Source organism: Pararge aegeria, chromosome 12 (assembly GCF_905163445.1).
Source record: "Pararge aegeria chromosome 12, ilParAegt1.1, whole genome shotgun sequence".
NCBI classification, from domain to species: Eukaryota; Metazoa; Arthropoda; class Insecta; order Lepidoptera; family Nymphalidae; genus Pararge; species Pararge aegeria.
In genome coordinates this window covers 2,918,349-2,941,499 of record NC_053191.1, presented here as the reverse complement: position 1 = coordinate 2,941,499, position 23,151 = coordinate 2,918,349, and the positions used below count along the sequence as shown (strand labels likewise).

The following is a 23,151-nucleotide window of genomic DNA, read 5'->3' as shown; positions in this document are numbered from 1 at the left end:
TTAGCAAGCGCTTTGTACGCGATATTTACGACGCCGTAAAGCTGACCGACATGTCATATACGCTTTATTTCCCATTTTCACACACGAGAACTTTCATTCGGTGTTTTGGATTTTTGTATTGACTTCTGTGACACATCTCAAAGTTAATGAAATCAATGTTATCAAAAATCTTCAGATCAAATTATTCAGTTATCCTTATTGTCAGGATAGGGGGGAAATAGGAGAGCAATACTAAATTTAATCCTTAATCTGAAGATCTCAGATAAGATTGATTTTAATTTCGGGCGTTAATATTAAAGTACAATAAAAAAAAAACAGTTTAGTTCCGGATGATTCCAAACGGGAATAAAAAGTGCGAGACAGATCAAACTATTTTGTTTTGGTCTGTCTCCCCGCACCGAACTAACTTTCATTCGTGCATTTTAGGTTTTTGACTGCCACTAGACAGTTGCCCGAGTTCATTGTCCTCTTTTTAACGGTTTTTTACAAATCAAAATATAATAAAATAAATAATAAATATACTATGAAAAAAAAACACATCGCCATCTAGCCCCAAAGTAAGCGTAGCTTGTTTTATGGGTACTAAGATGACTGATGAATATTTTTCATAAATACTTATAACATAAATAAATATAAACAACCAGACACTGAAAACATTCATGTTTATCACACAAACATATTCCAAATGTGGGAATCGAACCCACGGCCTTAGGCACAGGACTCAGATAGCAGAGTGCGCCCACTGCGCCAATCGGCCGCCGAATAAAAAGCTCAGGTTACTCTTCGACCTTTAAACTAATTCTGTGCCAAAAATTCTGTAGATTTATTTCGGAATTAAGTAAGGACAAACAAACCAATAGACAACACTCAATTTTCACAACAAACACACTTTCGCATTTCTAAAATAATTAAGTATAGATAGGTTTAGGATAGTTTTAGGATATAGATAGGTTGGATCAAGGGATTTTTTCTTTTGGATAAAAAATAAAAATCGAATCTATACTTCTAATAAAACTGTTATGGATCAAATTCTGTAGGTACATTAAATAAATAAATATACTATGACAATACACACATCGCCATATAGCCCCAAAGTAAGCGTAGCTTGTGTTATGGGTACTAAGATGACTGTTAAATATTTTTATAAATAATATACATAAATACTTATAATATACAGATAAACACCCAGACACTGAAAAACAATCATGTTCATCACACAAACATTTTCCAGTTGTGGGAATCGAACCCACGGCCACTCAGAAAGCAGGGTCGCTGCCCACTGCGCCCGCCAGTGGGCAAAGATATTGAAGATATTTTAAGATTTTTTTTTGGGTCAGCTGAACCCAAAACTGTAATTTTTTTCAATCGTGTTTGTCTGTCTGTGTGTCTATATGTCTGTATCGGGGCCGCGCATCACGCTGAAATTACTTACTATTTCAATTCAATTCTTTTATTTTCATAATTCCTACATATTTAGTCAAAATTTATGACATGCAAATATTTATTTACACAAATTAATTTACTTTAAATTTAATAACTAAAAAATCATTAAAATAAACAAAATCAGAATTATCAAAATAATATGTCGGCTGAATATAATAAAAATGATATTAATTTTACTGTATGAAATAAAAAAAAATATAAGCAATTAAAATAAAACATAAATTAAATTAGTACATACAGTATAAATTATATTGTGATGTGTGGCGCAATGTAAAAGATATTTTTTTTTCTTTGCTTCAATACCGTTGAAACAGTTTCGCCCACAAAGCAATGTTTGGATCGTGTATTCTCTGCAGTAATTGAGCGAATTTACCGTGGTAGGTGCCAAGGTCAGGAACTGTGGAGTCACAGTGCGAGCTTTGATAAGAGTCGTTTTCGCGTAGCTAACTCTACGCGACGCCGTTTCAATTTTCAAATCCTGTAGGTACTTATTTTTATTCAGTTACCCATTGACATCTGGGTGATGTATCTTAAAAAGTTCAAAGTTTATATTAAACGTAAGCTTATATGAAAGTCCTATTGTAGTAAAAAGGACTATGTTATCGATAAAAAAGCTTGGGTGTAACTTAGTGCTCTAACCAGGTTCCTCTTCTAATAATTTTAAATGACAATGTGAGATGGTGATTACAAAAAAAAAACACCCGGCTAAGTTTGTTGTGGGCTTATTCTTATGCCAGGATGCGTTTGGAACCCTCGTAGCTTTAGTTTTAAGTTTACGAATATGGTTATCGCTATCATCTCACTACCGTGTAATTCTTATGTAATATACGCATCAAAAGTGCCACCTATGGGCTTACTTGAATAAAAATATATGACTAAAGTCAAATACTTTAACTTTGGACATCTATATCTAATAGATGTAGATATACTACGACATACATTGCCATCTAGTCCCAAGGTAAGCGTAGCTTGTGTTATGGGTACTAAGATTTACTCTTGAAACTTACAAATACAGTTATTCGAAAGTGCTCTGTTAGATCTCCATTTTCATAGTTTAAAGTTTGTAGTTTTAGTAGTTAACGACACATTAGCTTTAGGACGGCAGTAGCGTACGTACATATTAGTCTGTGGTGAGTTATGCCACTGCAACAAACCATTTCTATTATCTTTATTCTTTCCCGTTCGGAAAAGGCAAAGGTATATCATCGCACAGCCATATCACAGAGTATTAGAGAGTAAAAGAAGTTATATGTTATTTTATAATTTTATACAGCGGAAAACGGGATTATGAACATAAACAGAGTTGCGTATCACTAACAAAAGTTCTACTCGTCGCTAACACTTGAGGCGTACCTCAAAATCAGCACGTCGCACACAAGCGCTTGGTATCCTCTAATTAGGTTGAAATAACGAGTTAACTCAACATCGCCCGATACGAGCGATGTCAATTTTAATTAACTTAATTAACTGCGAGGAAAATGTCCCCGGGAGCAGAATGGTTCGCGAAACCTGATAATATGTTTACTGAGTGAATGCGATCTTCGTTTGTAGTCTATGGTTATCACAGACTGCGTTAACAATTTAATTTCAATAGTGGCTGTGCAGTGATAGTACGGGGGTAGTATACCTTTGCCTTTTCCCTATGGGAATTCAATAGAGGAGTGCTTGTGACGTTTAAATGCTATGATGACTTAAATTCTTAAAATAAATAAAAATTAATATTTACCGACAAAGCTTAACTAGTAGCAAAGCTTTTTTTTTCTATTCCACTACAAGTTAGCCCTACACTGCAATCTCATCTGGTGGTAAGTGATGATGCATTCGAAGATGCTAGCGGACTAACCTGTGGGAGTATGGTGGACATACCCCTTATCGGTTTCTACGCGACATCGCACCGGAACACTAAATCGCTTAGCAGCACGTCTTTGTCGGCGGGGTCGTAACTAGCCACGGCCAAAGCCTCTTACCAGACCAGACCAGAGAAAATTCAGAAATTATAAGTAGATTACCAAATTGCCCCTGCCGGGAATCGAACCCGGGACCTCGTAAAATTCACAGTTCTCACCGTTGCGCCAGGGAGGTCGTCAAATCAAAGTCGGCTTAAGTCGCAATAGGCGGGACACATAGCGCGGAGAACTGATGGACGTTGGGGCCCCATGGTGCTAGAATGGCGACGATGCCAGTACCCGGACAGGTAAACAACGAGGTGGACAGACGACATCAAACAAGCGGCCCAGGACCGTGAATTGTGAAGATCCCTTCAAAAGACATGTCCAGCAGTGGACGTCAATCGGTTATTCGCTCGCTAATAATAATTTATTATTATAACTTAACTTGTACGCACTTAAATTTAATGACTTCTTCTTCTGTTCCTGGGCCGTTTCCGCACTTGGTTGGTCTGAAACCGTCCGTTTTACGTATATATTTACGTACTTATAAGACTATCCAATTACTTATTGAATGTTGTAGAAAATATTTATTTCTTGCTTTGGAGTTTCGACAAAGTTATTTTGTTATTGTAAATTTTTTTTGTCACGCTTTTTACGAGGTAGTTTTGGGATTATCTTATTTATAATAGCCAATTACAGTCAAATGTCAACTCATAATCCTTTACAAGATATTGCTTTTCCCGAAGCCGAAGGTGTTAATGGTTTAGAATGTCTCCCAGCATTTACAATGAATTTTTATATTGTGACGAGCATAAATTGCTTGGTAAGAAACGCAACCCGTGTAATAATAAATATTGTATCGTTCATCATCAGTTCCACTTTACTTTAAAATATACTCAAATTGCTATAGTTGTGCCTATAATATTTGAAGAGCCCCTGAGGTATAACGTACCAAACTTAAAAAGAATCAATCATCAAAATTCTAAATTCATTTATTTCAAGTAGGCCCAATATATAAGCACTTTTGAAACGTCAAGGTTTATAATTTGTGTAGTAATCAATTAGGTACCTAATTTTCCAAAAGAAAAAAAAAACAAAGTTGAATTAAGAACCTCCTTCTTTTTTAAGTCGATTGAAATATAGTATAATAACATACTATAGTATAATAGAGGTCACTGATGTTAAGTGTATTTCATGCAAATTATCGCCCTTAATTACATGAAAAACCATAGACGAGCGTCAATTTATAAGAAAGCCATTAATCAGAGAGAGTGTAGCAAAAAAAAAATGGCTGCCACGAAACCCTGTGGGCCTTGCAAAGTTATTTATTCTTAGGTATTTTCTTATTAAGTAGATGTTGCCCACGTCCTTCGTTCGCGTTTATTACGGTTTTTTTACCGATCCCGTGCGAAAGGTTTGGTTTCCTGGAATGAAGCCTATGTTACTCTGCGTCTTTTTAACTACCTGCACGCACAAAAATCATGTTGATAGGTAATGGGTTTCTTATTTAAGACGTAAAGGAAGGACAAAAAAATAAATACATGTTTTATTAATTTATTTATTCACTTTATTACACAACCAACCAGGCGGCCAGACAGGGGGCAGGCAGGTGGGCAGACAGGCGGGCAGTCAGGCGGGAAGGTAGGCGGGTAGACTCGCGGGCCGGCAGGCGAGCAGGCAGGCAGGCAGAAAAGCGGCAGGCAGTCAGGCGGCCAAGGAGACGGGCAGACAGGCCAGCAGGCAGGCTGGTAGACCGGCGGGCAGACAGGCAGGCAGGCAGGCGGGTAGACAGGCGGGCAGTCAGGCGGCTAGGCAGGCGAGCAGACAGGCAGGCAGAACAGCGGGCAAGAATGCGGGCAAAAAGGCGGACTGGCAGTCGGGTAGACAAGCGACCAGTTAGGCGAGCAGGCGGGCGGGCAGACAGGCGGGCAGGCAGATGGGCAGTGGGTATAAATTTTCATCCCCTATTTAATGTCTTTGTGGGTGGAATTTTTAAACGTTGTAATAACCGAAAATATATAATTGTATAGAATCTCCGGATTGACCTGGCGAGTAATCCTGTAAAGTTTGGTGACGATCGGAGCACTAATATTTTTGAACTGTCAAATACAGCTTTTATTTTACATTTACTTTAATTTATTATGACGTTTAAGTAGAAGTAGAACTTTTTTAACGGAGCTCATCTTCCGGATGTCTTCGCCATGCTTATTTCTGCCATCAAGCAATATTGCTGTGTTCCGGTCTGGTGAGCGTGATTGTCGGTGTAACGTAAGATGTACGGAGTTACAGCACATTTACGGTTCATTCGGAATCACTAAAATCATATGTGATAATAATAATAATCGCAAAAAGCCCTTCCTCAATATCTGAGGGGCATGCATGATGACTCCAGACATAAAAACATTATATTATCGACTTTTAACACACATTTAAGTGTTTTGACACTAGTTAACGTACTAAAAAATACAAATCTTGTGAGATTGCTTGCAATAACTATTTTAATATAAAAAATAACAGGAAGAGAATGGCATGTATGTAAAAATAATCTCGCTATTTATTTACATTTTAAATCGTCCTACTTACCTATTAATTACCTTTATCGTAAAAAGCTAAAGTATATGTATTAAAATTCTTTAGAGTGAAGCAACGACTAGGTATCCTATAACTCGGAGGTAACTTTTATCATGTGAAGATTAATTAAAAAATAACACCGAGCTAAAAGCAAGGGGAAATCCAGCGCCGTTGAGTGTAAAAAAGAAAGGTTTTCAGAAGCTTCTGCATTTTAATATGCAGAGAAAATATATATAAAGTATAAACAAACGAAGCCGTGATAGCCAGGACTTCGGCTTCACTTTCGGGAGCAGTGTTCGAATCCCAGCACGCACCTAAGCATAACTTTTGTAAGTTGTGGGTTTTAAAATATCACTTGCTGCAACGGTGAAGGAAAACATCGTGAGGAAACCTACATGCCTGAGAGTTCTCCGTAATGTTCTCAAAGGTGTGTGAAGTCCACTACTGGTGGACTACGGCCTAAACCCCTTTTTATTGTGGGAGGAGACCCCTGTCCTCTGTATTGGGCCGGTAATGATGTAGAGTATCAGAACTATTAGGATAAATGTAATGTTTATTATTTAGTTTCCATGGTAACTAGAATAGGAAAAAAAATTTTTTAATGTTTTCTATCTCACTCTGTCCCTTACATTTATGTTTCTTTACCTAGATAATATACGGTTTCCTTGGTAACTTAAATAGGAAAAATAAGTTAATTAAACGAAAGCGACGTTGCATGTTTGCGCATCACAGTTGCCGGGCATGCAACGTCGCAAAGCGAAAACGTAACGAGGTCATTCATCAGTAGATTTTACTCCTCACATTTTTCTCATACCGGGCGTCTTATATATGAAAATCGATTCTTAAGGAGTAAACTCCAAAAACGTTTTTCTGAGCAGCATATTATGATGTTACGTATTAGTAGACCTTTTTTGATCCGGATGTCTCCGCCATGCTTATTTCTGCCATCAAGCAATATTGCTGTGTTCAGGTCTGGTGGGCGTGATTGCCGGTGTAATTACAGGTGCATGAGACTTGACACTTACTCCTCAGGCTAATGGGAGTGTTCCTTCCATGCCCTGTAAGGTTTTGCAATGTTTATAGGCGACGGTTTTCTATATTTATTTTTTTGTTATTTCTGTTATTTCATTATTTGTTTTCTCTGTAATTTGGGCAATAAGGATTTCTTGTATCTATTATTAAAAACACTTATTCGGCTGCAGATATATTTATTAATTTCTTCTTACACCACAACACTACCAACTAGCTTAGAAGCTCAATGAAGACTGATTCCTTCTTTTTTAAGAAACCCCAAATGAAATTTAAAAGATTATTCACTTTTATTAATCAGAATATTTTATCATTAAGTCATAATTGAGCTACTAATGATTTAAAAATATGAAAATCGTCAAACATCTCTTTGAAATTACAAGTTAAATGAAACATATTTTGACGGAAGTTTGAACAATATTTTTAATTTGATTCATGATGATGACAATTTTATTTTATACAACTTACGTAATGTTTCAAAACATTCAATAAAATTAACAACTTATTTTAATAAAAGCAAACACTATCTATACTTATAAAAAAACAAACTTTTTCTCTGCATCATTGCGTGAAATGGTAAGTAAATTTAAAATAAATATACCCGAAGCAAGAGCCTGCGTTTCTAAACAGATTTACAACAAAATGCGTTTAAGGAAAAGAGACGTAGGTTAGCCATGGGTTTGAAACAATAAATCACACTGTCAATAAAGATTTGTTAAAACCACCCATTTATTTTCCTATCTTTAGCTTCAGCGGAAAACCATTATTATCCCCTTGTTCCCATAGCCACTCTAGATATGTTCAGAATTAATAGATTATTTGACACTGTCGTTTTAAGAAATCGTATAAGTTCAGAAATTTCTTTTATAACCCAACCTTTTTTATTGTGGGTTTTTTGAGCCGCAAAAGCCTTACTACTCGCTGAAGCCAAAAGGCCATAAGAGCCTATGGATTCGCTGAGCCTTGAGCAACTAAAGCCATCTAAGTTACTTGTACTAAAATTCTGCAGAAAATAATATTGTTGGATTCCTTAACAGCTATCAACGTCTGTAGCAGTTGGTAGCGCACTTTTCTTTTTGTCCTTTTTTTTAATAAATAAATAAATATACTATGGCAATAGCCACATCGCCATCTAGCCCCAGCGTAGCTTGTGTTATGGGTACTAAGATAGAAGATGATTTTTTTTTTTATTAATATAATACACATAAATACTTATAATATACAGATTAACACCCAGAAACTAAAAAACATTCATGTTCATCACACAAACCTTTTTTTTGGGTTGTGGGAATCGAACCCACGGCCTTGGACGCAGGAAGCAGGGTCGCTGCCCACTGCGCCAACCAGCTGTCTAAAGTTCCTCTGATCTGTTCTGGTGTTAGGTAGAAGGCTTCGTCCGTAGCTATTTATGACCCTACCGGCAAAGTAGAGTCCTACCGTAGAGTAGAGTTTACCTCAGGGAAGATCGGGTTATGTGGGAGTTTACCCCCTAAGACCCCCTCGGTAGCCATCCTTGGCACATATTTGGGAGGCTCCGGGATCACCCTAAGACCGCACCGGCACCTCCCTTGTACAACGCATGTAGAGCTTGTCCTGGGACCCCTGCCTCATGTGCCTCGCAGACGAGGTATGGGCTACGATGCGGCTATAAATTGATGGCAAACGGCAAGAGCCCTCTATGTCTTACCCCTAACAGGTTAGCCCGCTAACATCTTAGACTGCATCACCAGTCGAGATTGCAGATAAGTCAAAATATGTCAAATACGCAGAGGGCCTATAACAACCTACGTATACAGTACAGTTAAACGTAAGCTTATTGAAAAGTCCTATAATAGTATAAAGGACTACGTAATCGATAAAAAAGCTTGGGTGCAGTGGCGTGCACTTCAAACAAAAGCACTGCATACCCTAAAATTTAAAAATAGCCCGTATAAGTGCACGCCACTGCTTGGGTGTGAGTTATTGCTCTAACCAGGTTGCTCTTCTAATAATTTTAAATGACAATGTGTTTTTAGTTTGTTGTGGGCTTTTTCTTAGACCAGGACGCGTTTGGAACCCTCGTCGCTTTAGTTTTAAATTTACGAATATGGTTATCGCCATCATTTCACTACCTCGTAATTCTCATGTAATGTACGCATACGCAAAAGTGCCACCTGGGCCTACTTGAATAAAGATATTTGACTTACAATAATGGCTTCAGAGTATTGATGGGGCTGCCGCGCTTCTGAAGTGCATCAGAAATGTTTGCGGGGAATCCCGTTGATGACTTTTACGCAATCATGAGAAAAAGGTCTGCATCAATGATGAGCAGGCTGAGAGAAGTTAAAACAGTATTTTGAAAAAATTAAGCAATAAATTGGGAAAATCCCTTTATGGAGCACTGTGTTGTACTCACAAGATTATTGTTACATTCTATGGAATTTTATTCGAAATATACGTTATTATTATTATTAAAATCGCGACTAGCCGCTTGAAAATAACTGAAATTGAACTGTGCAAACAATTCGGAAACATTACAATCCCATTTTGTACCATATGTAATGCAAGGAATGCAAGTATGACTGTAGTTTTAATAGTTTGAATTAAATTTTCTACTTGTCGTCTTTTATAAATAAAGGCTTATAAAGAAACACACAAATTCCATTATAACTTTTTTTTTATTAAAAACATGCCAAAAATAGGAAAAAACAACACGTTACAAAACGTTATCATTCTTCTCTTCACCATCGTTAGTACCAAACAATATCCAAAACCAATTCTAAATACGACCCAAGCTTGAATATTAGTAACAGTTAGTACAAAATTTATTCGCATTCAGCTTCGTGCATCAAAATGGCGCGCCTTACGTACCGGAAGTGGTAGAAACTGAACACCACCACGAAGGAGAAGAAGTATAAAACTGCAACAGTAAAACAAACAACGATCAGGTATTCGAAAGTCAAATACTCCCTTTTTCAAAAAATAATTCAAATAGGTACATAAAAAATTGTACATTGTATTTGCTACGCAGGAGTTGGACGGACAGACTTTATATTTAAATTTACCTATATCCATTAAATTATTTGTTGTTTTTAGTTTGAAAATTTCTTTATTTTGACAATAAAATGTAAAAAATGTTAAACAATAGATATAATAAGTTCTTATTGCTAACGTAAACTAATTTTTTTTTTTGTTAAATTATTAATATATTATTAATAATCAGCCCACTGTCTACAAGCGCTTTACGCAATGTTACAATCAATCAATCAAAAGCGTGATTCGCGTTAATTCCTAGCATGCTAAATTATGTTTAGCATGCTAGGAATTAAAGCGAATCACGCTATTGATTGATATATATGCTAAATATAATTTAGAATTTATAGTAATTTGTATGGAGTCGTCGCACCGGTTTTCGCGTAGCCTAATTGAAGCTCTGACAGCCTTAGTGGTTAGGGCTTCGGTTTCACTTTCACACGGTAGCACTCTCGTATCGAACTTTTCTAAGTTATGTGACTAATTGTTAATTCATCAAATTATTCAATGTAATGTCAACATCTCCTGAGAATGCTCGTCGGTGCGGTGTCGGAGCGAACCGTGCTTCGAGAATACATTGCCAAAGATTTGTACAATTGCCATTGTTTGACGTGGAGAAAAAGATTGAAGAAATTGTAAACAACACCGTACATATTATACTACTTTTCACAAAGTAACTGTAGCGAATTAAGTTTATTTTCACTGTACTTCTTTACGTTCCCAATGCAACGACAGCTTCTATCCGATATTTAAATTGCTAATAAATAAATAAATATGCTACGACAATACACACACCGCCATCTAGCCCCAAAGTAAGCGTAGCTTGTGTTATGGCTTGTGTTATAGCTTGTGCTAAGATGACTGATGAATATTTGGTTTTATGAATAATATACATAAATACTTTCAAAATACGTAGAAACACCCAACAGTGAAAAACATTCCAGCTCATCACACAAACATTTTCCAGTTGTCGGAATCGAACCCACGGCCTTTGACTCAGAAACAGGGTCGCTGCCCACTGCGCCAATCAGCCTTCGAACGCTACATCAGATTTCGCATGCCAATTAACGCGGTGGAAATTAATACATCACTAATAAATACCGTATCGGCCATGAACAGATAATTCCTGGTAGATGCAAAATGAGCCGGATGATGCATTACTCGCTGCAGATATGCATTAACTAATTAACGCGTACTTTTGATTAACGCACACGTGTACATTTTAGCATATTGGATGGTTTCATATCACTATATATGCTCCAACATTTTACAATTTTTATTAGTGTTTTTACATACACACAAACACTTATAATTAAAAAGCAATGTGTCATCTCTCGCTTCAAAAGTGTCTCATTGTAATGTGGACTTTTGCAAAGTAGATTTAAACTACAAAGTTTCCTACGAGATGGCGCTACAGTCGCTATAAGACTGAAAACAAAAACCTAGCGAAACTGAACTGAGTCGAAACGAAACAACTCATAGGGAAATACCTATTTCGGCATCGGCTTAGTGGTTAAAGTGCACGGGCCGCAATTGCCGCAGAGTCGCAGGTTCAAATCCTGTCGGTTCCGTAATTTTCATATGCATATAATTACCTACCTGGAAGCGGTGATATCCCATTGGGTAGGCCTTCGACTTCGCTTTTGGTTTCGGTAGCGAGTTCGAATCCTAGAACGCACCTTTAACTTTTCTAAATGATGTGCGTTTTAAGCAATTATAATATCACTTGCTTCAATCGGTGAAGGAAAACGTCGTGAGGAAACCTGCCTGAGAGTTATCCATAATGTGCTCAAAGGCGTTTGGAGTCCACTAATCCGCACCGGTCCAGCGTAGTGAACTACGGCCTTATAGAAAATTACGGTAACACAAAATGAAAATCAAAATTTCAAATAAAGAACGTGTTCTGTTTTCAAGCAAAGGTACGTACGGGCTCCAATAAAAGTGCAGAGTCCGCTAACGCATGCCAAATTGGCCAATCGATGCTGCTCGTCTTTTATCTTCGGAGCTGAAAAATATTAAAATCGATTCAGAAAATCAGTAGTGGTTCCTTTCCAACTAAAACCTCGTTTAGGATGAATACTATTTTTATATTTTGCAAGTTTTTTAACAAATATTTTAGGAACAAATGTTTTATTTAAATGCTACGTAGGGATTTCGCGACACTTCTTTTACCTATATTAAATTTATAATTTCAGAATTTTCTCTGGTCTGATCTGGTTGTTGGTTGGCCTCGGCCTTGGCTAGTTACCCTAACGATATACCCGTGCCGCAAAGCGATTTTGCGTTCCGGTACGATGTAGCGTAAAATCTGATTGGGGCATAGGATATACACACTCATCTTATCATACTCTAGTCATACTCTTACATCTTCCGTATCCCTAATAGACGCGCCACATTTGTTAAGCACTCACATTACAAATCCTCTCTCATAAAATATGCATGTTTTCATAGTAACTGACATCTGAGCAGATGACATGCATAGTTTACTGAAAGTAATCAGATACAGCCCTAACATCACATGTAAGATTAAAATCAAGTGACTCTTGTCGCTTTATAGGGTTCGCGTCGTGTAGCGTAGGTACTAAGTGCGTGTCGGTCTTTAATCTTCAATAGGGTTGGCATAAATAAGCATTTTAAATGTTTTGAATTAGTTTGTATGGAAAAATAAATAGAATAGAATAGAATAGAAAAACTTTATTGCAACACAACAAAAAAAAAGGAAAATACAAAGAAAACAGTAATAGTACTTAGTGCTAGGGTGCAAAGGCGGCCTTATCACTAAAAGTGATCTTTTAAAGGCAACCTGACCGTACGAAGCCGATAAAAGAGTGGAAAATGGATGGTGCATAAAGTAAGTTACAAAAAAAAAAAAAACAAAAAAAAGAAATGTAATATAAACTTACATGAACATACATACTACATTTACATATTAACTACACAAATACCAACATAAATTAAAATATGCTTCTTTTGATTTAATATTTTTCAGGGTGATTCCTCATGAAATATACTTATGCGTCCTTCAACATTATTTCCTAATTCAGTTACACGTTGTATATATTATGTTAAGACAGCCGACTGGTGGCGTCGGCAGCGCCCTTTGAATTTGTTATCATATGAAAATCTGTCAATATTTGCTACAGTTCATAAACAAAATAAACTAAGCTAAATAAACTAAAACATAACTAATTAAATATTAATTGTAATTATATAGCTTTAATGAATTTAATTGTAATTAATCAAATTCTGAACGTTATTAATTATTTTTAAGTTAAGATTTGCGTGCCTTTAAATGGGGTAAACATTGTTCTGTATAACTTTTTGTAACATCTATAATTTGACATGTTTTTTGCAAATAAATGATTATGATTATGATTCCATAGCTGGAAAACGTTTGTGTAATGAACATAAATGTTTTTCAGTGTTTGGGTTTTTATCTTTATATTACAAGTGTTTGTGTGTATTATATTCATCAGCTATCTTAGTACCCATAACACAAGCTACGCTTACTTTGGGGCTAGATGGCGATGTGTTATTATATATATTGTCAAAGTATATTTATTTATTATATAAAGATAGGGTTACTTACCATCCTGGAACCGCACGCAAGCTGTACTTATCTTAGTGACAGCTAAGGATACGATGCCCATCCAAACCAACGATGCGACGAGGAGGTACACCTGCGAATATATTGTTATATATATTAAAATTTTATCAGTGATAACTTATTATCAATAGCCTTTAACACAGCTGGACTATGCCAATATGAATGTTTTCCAATCAATACCCTGGGCAGAGAGGTTATTTTGAAGTTCTTCTACTTACTTTAGTACTTCTTCTGGCGCGTTAAGGAAAAATTATGTGAATAAATTTTTACAATGCGCGCGCGCACACCGTCACAAGAAACCGACACCCTAAAGCTATAAGGTTTGACAGAGTACACCTTCAATTGTCAAGTCAATTATACAACAATATTAAATTTTAATGTGGATTGAAACTTGGTTGTCCGATAATGAGTATATTAGTATTAAAAATTTAATAATGTTTATTATGTCCATTTCTTTAATTATGTAGAAATATTTTTTGTAATATATGTAAATAAACCTTATTAAAAAACTTTAAATGTATTAAATACTCTTTTCCTATTGTTAGTGTCTTTTTTTGCAAACGTTTTATAGATTAAGGCGAAAGATAAAGTTCAGGAACAGACTTTTATCTAATTACGCCAAATGAAGTATAACTTCTAACGCGTGTACATAAGTACACACACGTTTATTGACGACAATACCCTTCTTTTTAAATTTCTTTTTTTAGTTATTATGATAGCAATGATGATAATCGTGATGATCATTTGTAAAAGTATACTAGTTGCGCACCGCAGTGTTACTCGCGGTAAATAATTTGTCCCATTGCTTTGTTAGGACGTAAAGGAAGGACGATATTTGGTGTAAAAACACGAATGTTTCTGTAAACCTCCCTTGGAAATTTATAATGTTTTTCCAGGATCAAAAGTAGCCTATGTTACTTGCATGGTTGCTTGGATAGGGCGTTAAGGAAGGACAAACAAACAAACACATTTTATCATTAACTTATATTAATCAATTGTATTTGTTATTCTGATGTATAAGCTACATTACTGTAAAGTTTTATAGAAATCCGTTCAAAAGTTTTCGCGTGATAAAGTAACAAACATCCATAAATTCATATTTCCTCACAGACTTACGTGTTCACATTATTAGTAAGAGAGATTAAAAATAGGCTGTTATTACGAAATAAAGGCAAACCACTGAAACTTTGTTCATTTGTAAAGATATATACATCCGAATGCCTAAACAAGATGTTCGGATCTGATGTCGTAATAAAGTTTGCGTCTGTATTTCCATTCGAAGTTTACAGTGAAATAACTAACAGTGTTAACTGTTAACATCTAAATCAAACAGTATTGAATATTGCAAATTGAATATTCAATTCAAAATGTTGATATTCTGTATTAGAACATCGTCGCTGTGGACGAATTTAATAATAATTGACAAACTATGTTTTGTTAGTTTAAAATTGAATACTAAAATTTTACTGCACACAGTACGTTAGATTTTACTGCACGTTTTACATGCATGTAGCCAGGGGGGTGCACAACCCCCTTTCCATAGTCAACAACCCTTGAAAGTTCGTCTGTCACTAAAAAACGTCATAGGTGTAATCCGGGTTTTAGAATTTTGGTTTAATTTTGCGCAATTATGTACGAGGTTTTTTACGGTTTGCTTGCATTTACACTCATTCAACTTTTTTTTTCAATGTGAATGTTAGTCAAAGTTTTTGATGGTTTGTTACTCTTAAATGCTTAAATGGCCTAACGGAGAAAAAGGTAACGGAATATCAAAGAAATTTGCCAAAGTATGGATAATGGAACAATATATAGAGTTATGTGGAATTGCCTAAGACTTCGTTCACGTTTTTTTCGGTGTTAAAAATCCCAAGGTATTGTTCGAGGCTAAGAAGTATTTGTTCTACTAATATTTTAATTTTATTTATTTATATCCTTATTCTACCACTTATCATCAAAATAATAATAGTGTATAGTGTAGCTTTTTAAAAAAATAACATTAATATTTTTCAATTTCCGTAAAAAATAACAAACATCGCGATCCTTGTGAATTCACTCAATATCTTCGGAGGTAGGCTAATGCCAAACAAAATCAAGATCTATGAGATAGGCTTCGCTGTGAATCACCTGTCATGCAACATGCTAATGTGACGTGATATGCTACGCGTAGCGGCCTGTTTACGTGTTAAATACACTGATATATTGATACGTAGGTGTTTTCACTTCGGACGATTTTTATCTTCACAAATAATCATCCGGAAGCTCGACATAAAAAGTACCCATTATTTTATGTTTCTCACTAAGAAGCATGCTATCTCTGGTGCAAAATAGTCAAGATTTGTGCAGTTGTTGAACATATTAAACATTTCCACATTTTTTATAATATTATTAGTATGGAATTAAATATGAATAACGATATAAAAAAATATCGGTTTTATAATATTCTCAGTTTTTGACCCATCCCATAGAAAGAACTAGGCTACGTCTCTGGGAGTATTGCATTGGAAAATTCGAGTAGACATAGTAAACAGTTTGGATGCGAATTTTTCAGCGTAACAGCAAGATAGTTTTGTAATTTGTATTGAACTTTTTTGGTATTTGCCCCAAAGCTACAGTCTGTACAAAATTTGATGTGCACGCGTAAAAGTACCATTTTTGCTAAAATTTTATACAAAAATTGGCACTTGAAAAAATGGCTAAAGCGTTTTGTTTACATTTTTATATTTCCCACACATTTCAAAGCATTCATCATTTTTTTTAAGATCGAAAATAAATTTACTCCCAATATTAATAATAAACTAATATAAAATCCAAAAATGGCAGATGAAATAATTTTTTTGTTTTAATTGTTCATTAAACTGGTAACCATTTATAAATAAATAAAATAAACTACGGCAATATACACATCGCAATCTAGCCCCAAAGTAAGCGTAGCTTGTGTTATATATATTGTGGTACTAAGATAACTGATGAATATTTTTTGAATAAAATACAATCTCATTCTTATAACATCCAGCCACTGAAAAACATTTCAACATTTCCCAGCTGTGGGAATCGAACCCACAGCCTTGAACTCAGAAAAGCAGGGTTGCTGTCAACTGCGCCAATCAGCCGCCCAATCAATCAACGACATCATCATGAGAATAACAAAAGTAAGAGAAACCTTCTAGAAAACAAAGGCATGTTTAATTAAAATATTATGAATCTAAAAGTGAATGGTCAACAGTGTGAACCAAAAAAAAATTTCTCATAACAGAGAGGGATTTCGACACTAGAACGCTACTCCATTAAAGGCTCATAGAATGTTATAATGATCCCCCTATCAAATAAAATATCAGAATTCATTACGCTGCGCCCACATTATCGCAATTAATTCGTATCATATTGTGAAAGGAACATCGTGTAAATCATTACAAATGTCTATATATAAACTTGGATCGCGCGAATCGCTTCGTGAAAAATATAAACAAATAGGTATTCTTACAGTAGCTTCGCAATATATTTATAATATTATAGTCTTTCTGAGACAAAATATTACTCTTTATAAACAAAAAGCTGAAATTAACAATCGACTTACCAGAAACGGACATAAATTAGTGACATCTGCATATCGTCTGCGAAAGGTGTAGAACTCCTTTGTGGGGTTGAGTGAGAGACTAAGGAAATTCTTGACCTACCAATGCATACATTTAAAAGATGTGCAAAAACGCATCTAGTACAGCGAGGTTACTATACATTTGATGAATTCCTCAATGACAAGGTAGATTGGAAGCAGCCAGCCTCGCTCTCATCTCCCGCAAGATAGCAAAATGATGGTAAATGTAGATGGTTTAAAAGAGCAACTACTGAGTTTTAAGCTAAAAAAATTTTGCACATTTCCCCAGTTCATTTTCTAGGTGCATCGTTACTTTTCTGCCAAAAAAATACATTCACGTCCGTCGCATACAAGAGCTGAATTGCATCCATACAATAAATAATAATTACACTTTAAACTGCAACTGAAGAAGTGAAGCATAACAAATAAGCTTACACGACATGTTCATGTGTGTGTATGCGTGTGTGTGTGTGTGTGTGTGTGTGTGTGTTTAAGTTCTATGTGATGATGCAGTCTAACACAATAGAGGGCTAACCTAACTTTTAGGGGCGTGATTGTGATTACATACCCATTTTAATGCGTACATCATATATGAAACAGAAGTGAGTTGATGGCAATAACTAAATTCGTAAACTGAAAACTAAACTAAACTAAAGTATACCATAATAAAAGCTACGAGGGATTCAAAGGCGACTTGTTCTAAGCAACAACCCACAACAAACTGAGCCGTTTCATTTCATTTAAAACTATTTATCTTTATATATATATTCCTTGTGTGCGGCCATGTATGTCACTGAACCCCGCCTAGACCCGATTTGAATGAGTTTTTCGGTATGCGTTTGGGCACCCCGGATGGTTTAGATTCACAAATCAGCCCGACAGATGGCGCTGGGGACAGCTAGTTGGAATGTATATATGTACAATAATGTACGCTAATTAATATGTTATTTAAATATTACTGAATATTATTAATGCTTTGGAAAGGCAGCGTGCAAACTTCCTTGCACCTACCTACCGGTGCCTACGCACCTGCTGGGAGTTGCAGCAATGAAGCTTACTCTATCGCGACAAAACCCTTTGATGCGCTCCAGTTTACCGACAGCGGCGCGATAAGCATTCGTGTTCGCCCGAATACATCGCTATTCGACGGGCTACTCGGCCACACTTCACGCGATAACGCGATTATTCAGCGAGTTCAGATAATGTGGCTTTAGCGTAACTTTGGCTTAGCCGGTGTTATTACATTATATATTGACACAGAGGGGCAATTTGTAGGACGTTTTTTGCATTACCTGCGAAGTGTTGTTTTGCTTATATCAGATACCCTTGCAATAAGGTGGGCCATCTGCTTGGTCCGAATGGTTTCAAAATTCAAATCAATTCATTTATTTCACGTAGACCTAATATAAGCACTTTTGAAACGTCAAGGAAGTCTGTTTGTAGTGACTCTACCACCGGTTCGGAAGGCAGATTCCACCGAGAAGAAGCCGGCAAGAAACTCAGCAGTTGCTCTTTTCCAACATCAACAATTTAAATTTTACATTTCAACATAATATTTTCTATCTTGTGAGAGATGAAAGCGTAGCCGGATGCTTCCAAGCAACCTTGACATTAAGAAATTCATTAACTGTATAGTAAACTCGCTGTAATAAATGTGTTTTAACATATTCTTTAAACTTATGCATTGGTAGGTCCAAAATTACCTTAGGAATCATATTATAAAAGCGTATACTCAATCCAACAAATGACTTCTGTACCTTTCGCAGACGATACGCAGATGTCACTAATTTATGACCATTTCTTGTATGTACACTGTTTATATCCACTTGTTGTTTATATAGACTAATATGTTGCCTTACAAACACTATATTATTATAGATATATTAACTTACATTTATATAACTAAAAAACTTAGATGTCGATGTAATAAATTTATTGTTTCTCACCAACATAGCTCTGCAGTTCTCTGTGAGTGCGACTATAATCAATAGGAGTCCTGCCCCTGTCACTCCGCTAAGTACCGCACCAGAAGCCATGCTCATAACTTTAAAAATAATGTATAAATTAAAAACTAAATACCTACTATATAAAAAAAATAATACAAATAAAAAATAAAATGAGATTTCAATATAGGGTGCATTTTTTTTTTGTGTTTCTTTTTCCTCCGACATGGTTGCCTTTTTTTTGCCTGTTTATTCTTAATCTTTTGGACTACGTACTACTTATTATAAGTGCAGTGCGTCAGGGTTATCGGTTCTTTTGGGAGAGGGGATGAAATTGTTTGACGACTTACACCATATCTCCGACAAATTATAACCGACTTAAATAATTATTTTTGTACTATAGAGGTTATAATATGTGTTTAATTTAGCCCAAACTTTGTGTAGATCTGATAAATGTGGTTGGAGATTGAGGACAGAACTCCTTAGCGGACAGCGGCAAACCCCTCATTTAAGGCTTAGCGATAATACTTAAAAAATTTATAACTCAACTAAATTGAATGCCACATCAAAAAACAAAATCAAACGCAGACGAAGTCGCGGGCAACAGCTAGTATAACATAGAAGTGAGTTGATGGCGATAACTACATTCGTCAACTTAAAACTAAAGCTACGAGGGTTCCAAATGCGCCCTAGCCCCTAGTCTAAGTAGAAGCCCACAACAAACGTAGCCGGTTGTTATTTTATTATGACCACCTCACATTGTCACTTAAAACTATTAAAGAAGCAACCTGGTTAGAGCAATAATTTACACCCAAGCATTTTTATCGTTGACGTCGTATCGAGAACGGGTTAAGTCCAGCACGCTAGCCCAGTGCGAATTGGTGGACTCCACACACCTTTGAGAACATATTAACAAATCTATAGATTACAGAAAAAGAAAAGGGACATATGGGAATATGAGGGAGAATGGGTAACAGTCTCTCAGTTTTGCTACCACACTGCGATCACCAAACCGTCCGCCCAGCTTTATGGGCAAGCCCTTCGCTTTGCGAGAGGCGTAAAGTCCAGCAGTGGGCAGTTATAGGCTATGGATGGATTGATGACGTAAAAACACAACAATGTTTTTCTAATACTTACACTGTGATGTTGGAGTCTGATGCATTTCATCATACTGCTTTCCATGGGTTAGGATCAGGGTCAGAAGAATAGATCCAGCCAGAACTTGACAGAACGCTATGAGCAGCACCCCAGGGAATAGGTTACAGACACCGCAACAGCTCTCTATATGGCACCCTGGTTTGTGGAAGGTAAAATGGAGAGGAGCATTCGTTGTTCTACTGGTGCTGCGAGGGCGTTTATCGCTTGATGTCGTAAAGTCTTCCGTTGTGCTTTTGGGCATATTTGCGGAAATATCTCAAGAAGAATTTATTGTTTTCGATGATTTTATAAATATGGAGTGACAGAAGATTGACAGGAGACATTGGCTGGACTGGCCGGTATTTTGACAAGTATAAAAGAGGTCAGTGTTACTATCAAGAAGTACCTTTGAATACATATGACAATGCCATGCAGTGTTTGAGCTCTGGCCATCCATGCCTTGAGGTGTCAAATCAAATTTGCCAAGTGGTCAAAATAACCAATTATTCATTTTAAAAAAAATTACTACATATACTCTAAAATAAACTTGACACTAAAAAGTCACGAAAAGATCTATAGGTTAGTAGACTTTAATTGTAAAGGGAAGGAACCTGTGCATGAACTGTTGGTATGATTATCGATTCAACACATTTATAATCAAAGAGGATATAAACACTGAGATTTTGCGTTAGTTTTAATAAGTGATTTATTATCATATACTTACTCTACATATTATCACATTAAAAATTCAAAAATACAAAATTCATTTATTCACACATTCACAATAACTTTTGAAACGAGATATTCAGATTCTACCAAGAAGAAGCCAGAAACTCAGCAGTTTCTATTCTCCAACATCATTTTACAATTTAACAATAATTGTTCTATCGTGTGTGAGATGAAAGCGGAGCGGCTTGCTTCCAAGCAACCTTGTCATTAAGGAATTCATCAATAGTACAGTAAATTCTGTAAACGTTTTTTATTAACTTCGAGAAAAATCATGGGAAATCATGATTTACAAGCATATATGCTTTTATAACATAGTACCTAATGATGGCTGAGTATCTCAACCCCACAAAGGTTTTTTTACTTTTCCAAGAAGATATGCTGATTTAAATTAATTTAGTTAAATTATTGTACGAATTTTAAGAAATAGTATAGCTTACAGTATTCCTATTTCTTTAATTTTTTTCACGGAGAGATTCGCGTGATCTAAGATTGTATTAAGGACTGCGTAATAGATAATCTATATCTATAGATATTTTCTAATAATTTTAAATGACGATGTGAGATGGTGATAATAAAAAAAAAACCACCCATCTAAGTTTGTTGCAGGCTTCTTCTCTGACCAGGATGCTTTGGGAACCCTCGCAGCTTAAGTTTTAAGGTTACGAATATGGTTATCGCCATCATCTCACTACCTATAAATAATAAATAAATAAATATACTACGACAATACACACATCGCCATCTAGCCCCAAAGTAAGCGTAGCTTGTGTTATGCGTACTAAGATGACTGATGAATGTTTTTATGAATACATATAAATACTTATAATATACAGATAAACATTCTTGTTCATCACACAAACATTTTTCAGTTGTGGGAATCGAACCCACGGCCATGGACTCAGAAAGCAGAGTCGCTGCCCGCTGCGCCAGTCGGCCGTCATCAAAAAGTGCCACCTAGGCCTACTTGAATGAAGATATTTTTGACTTTGACTTTTACTTTTAAATATTGATCGGAAAGCTCTTTTTTGTAATATAAAAATATAAGGTAAGTATATATATCAGCTGCATTAGATATGTACACTACGAAACAGTTACATATTTTATTGTTGCACTACGCGATGAGAATATCAAAGGCAAGAATTTAAAAGTATATTTTTCCAAATACTAGCTAACAAAATGAATAGGCCCGTAATAAGCGAAATTCGGTATTAGTAGAGTTAACAAAGACCTTTTCTTTGTTATCCAGATAACCTTTTGATAGCTTTTGCTTAGCTTTGATTCCGTTCTTTTGATTTTTGAACAATGGTAATCAAAAAAGGGAGAAGTCAATGTCTGGAAATAACACGCTTTTGCCTTTTGTGTGTTATGTCACGTCCACCGCGAAGTTCCAATACAATTTGAGCGTGATTAATGATCAGGCAAATATAAAACGAACGATTTGCAAATGATTAATGCTTTTTAAAACCCGACGAAAAAACGACGGGGTGTTAAAAGTTTGACGTGTTTGTGTATGTGTCCTAATAATTTTAGATCCTGCTGGAGGAGGAGATCTTATTTTATATTTTAATTAATTTATTTAGTTTTTTTTGATTCAGAAGTTTATAGTTTAATTTTACCAGAGTTTGGAATAATTTCACATTAGGTGGACGAAGATATGTAATTCTTCACAAAATGGATACAGGATGCAAGGAGCACTTCAAAATATATTAAAATTTCATTTATTATAAGTAGGCCTACTTTAAAAGCACTTTTGAAACGTCAAGTATCATAAACCTGAGACGTAGGTGTTGTACACCCTTCAGATCGGAGCATAACAATGCTGCTCGGCGACGGAAACATACATAGCGGCAGTACTGAACCAGACGAGATATATATATTTTTTTAATTAGTAAATCAAGTAGCTCTTGACGTAGCGGGCTAACCTGTTAGCGAGTATGGCAGTTGTATTAAACCCGTACTCCTAATCGGTTTCTAAGCGACATCGTACCGGAACGCTAGTTTTAGTTGTTCTCTTTTACAGTTTATTTAGTTTTTTTTTTTTATTTAAATTTTTTATTACAATTTACTTAAGTTATAGTAATAAAGCAACGGGCGACGCGTTTGTTTGCTCAGTCTGATACTCGTGCAGACTGAAAATCAGCGCTGAGCGTTGTTGCTAATGCACAGCATATTTGCCATATTGTTAATATTAATTGATAA

The 23,151-nt window shown here is 35.7% G+C and overlaps 1 protein-coding gene across 1 annotated transcript; it reads right to left on the bottom strand.

The window, feature by feature from the left end:
* Window positions 1–9,654: 9,654 nt before the first annotated feature.
* Window positions 9,655–20,485, bottom strand: LOC120628380. Its single transcript, XM_039896724.1, has 5 exons — window positions 20,224–20,485; window positions 19,090–19,187; window positions 13,534–13,624; window positions 11,872–11,949; window positions 9,655–9,831 (listed from the first exon to the last, which is right to left on the bottom strand). Exons 1-5 carry the CDS (start codon window positions 20,483–20,485, stop codon window positions 9,737–9,739), a joined length of 624 nt encoding a protein of 207 aa, XP_039752658.1. The 3' UTR covers window positions 9,655–9,736.
* Window positions 20,486–23,151: the final 2,666 nt, after the last annotated feature.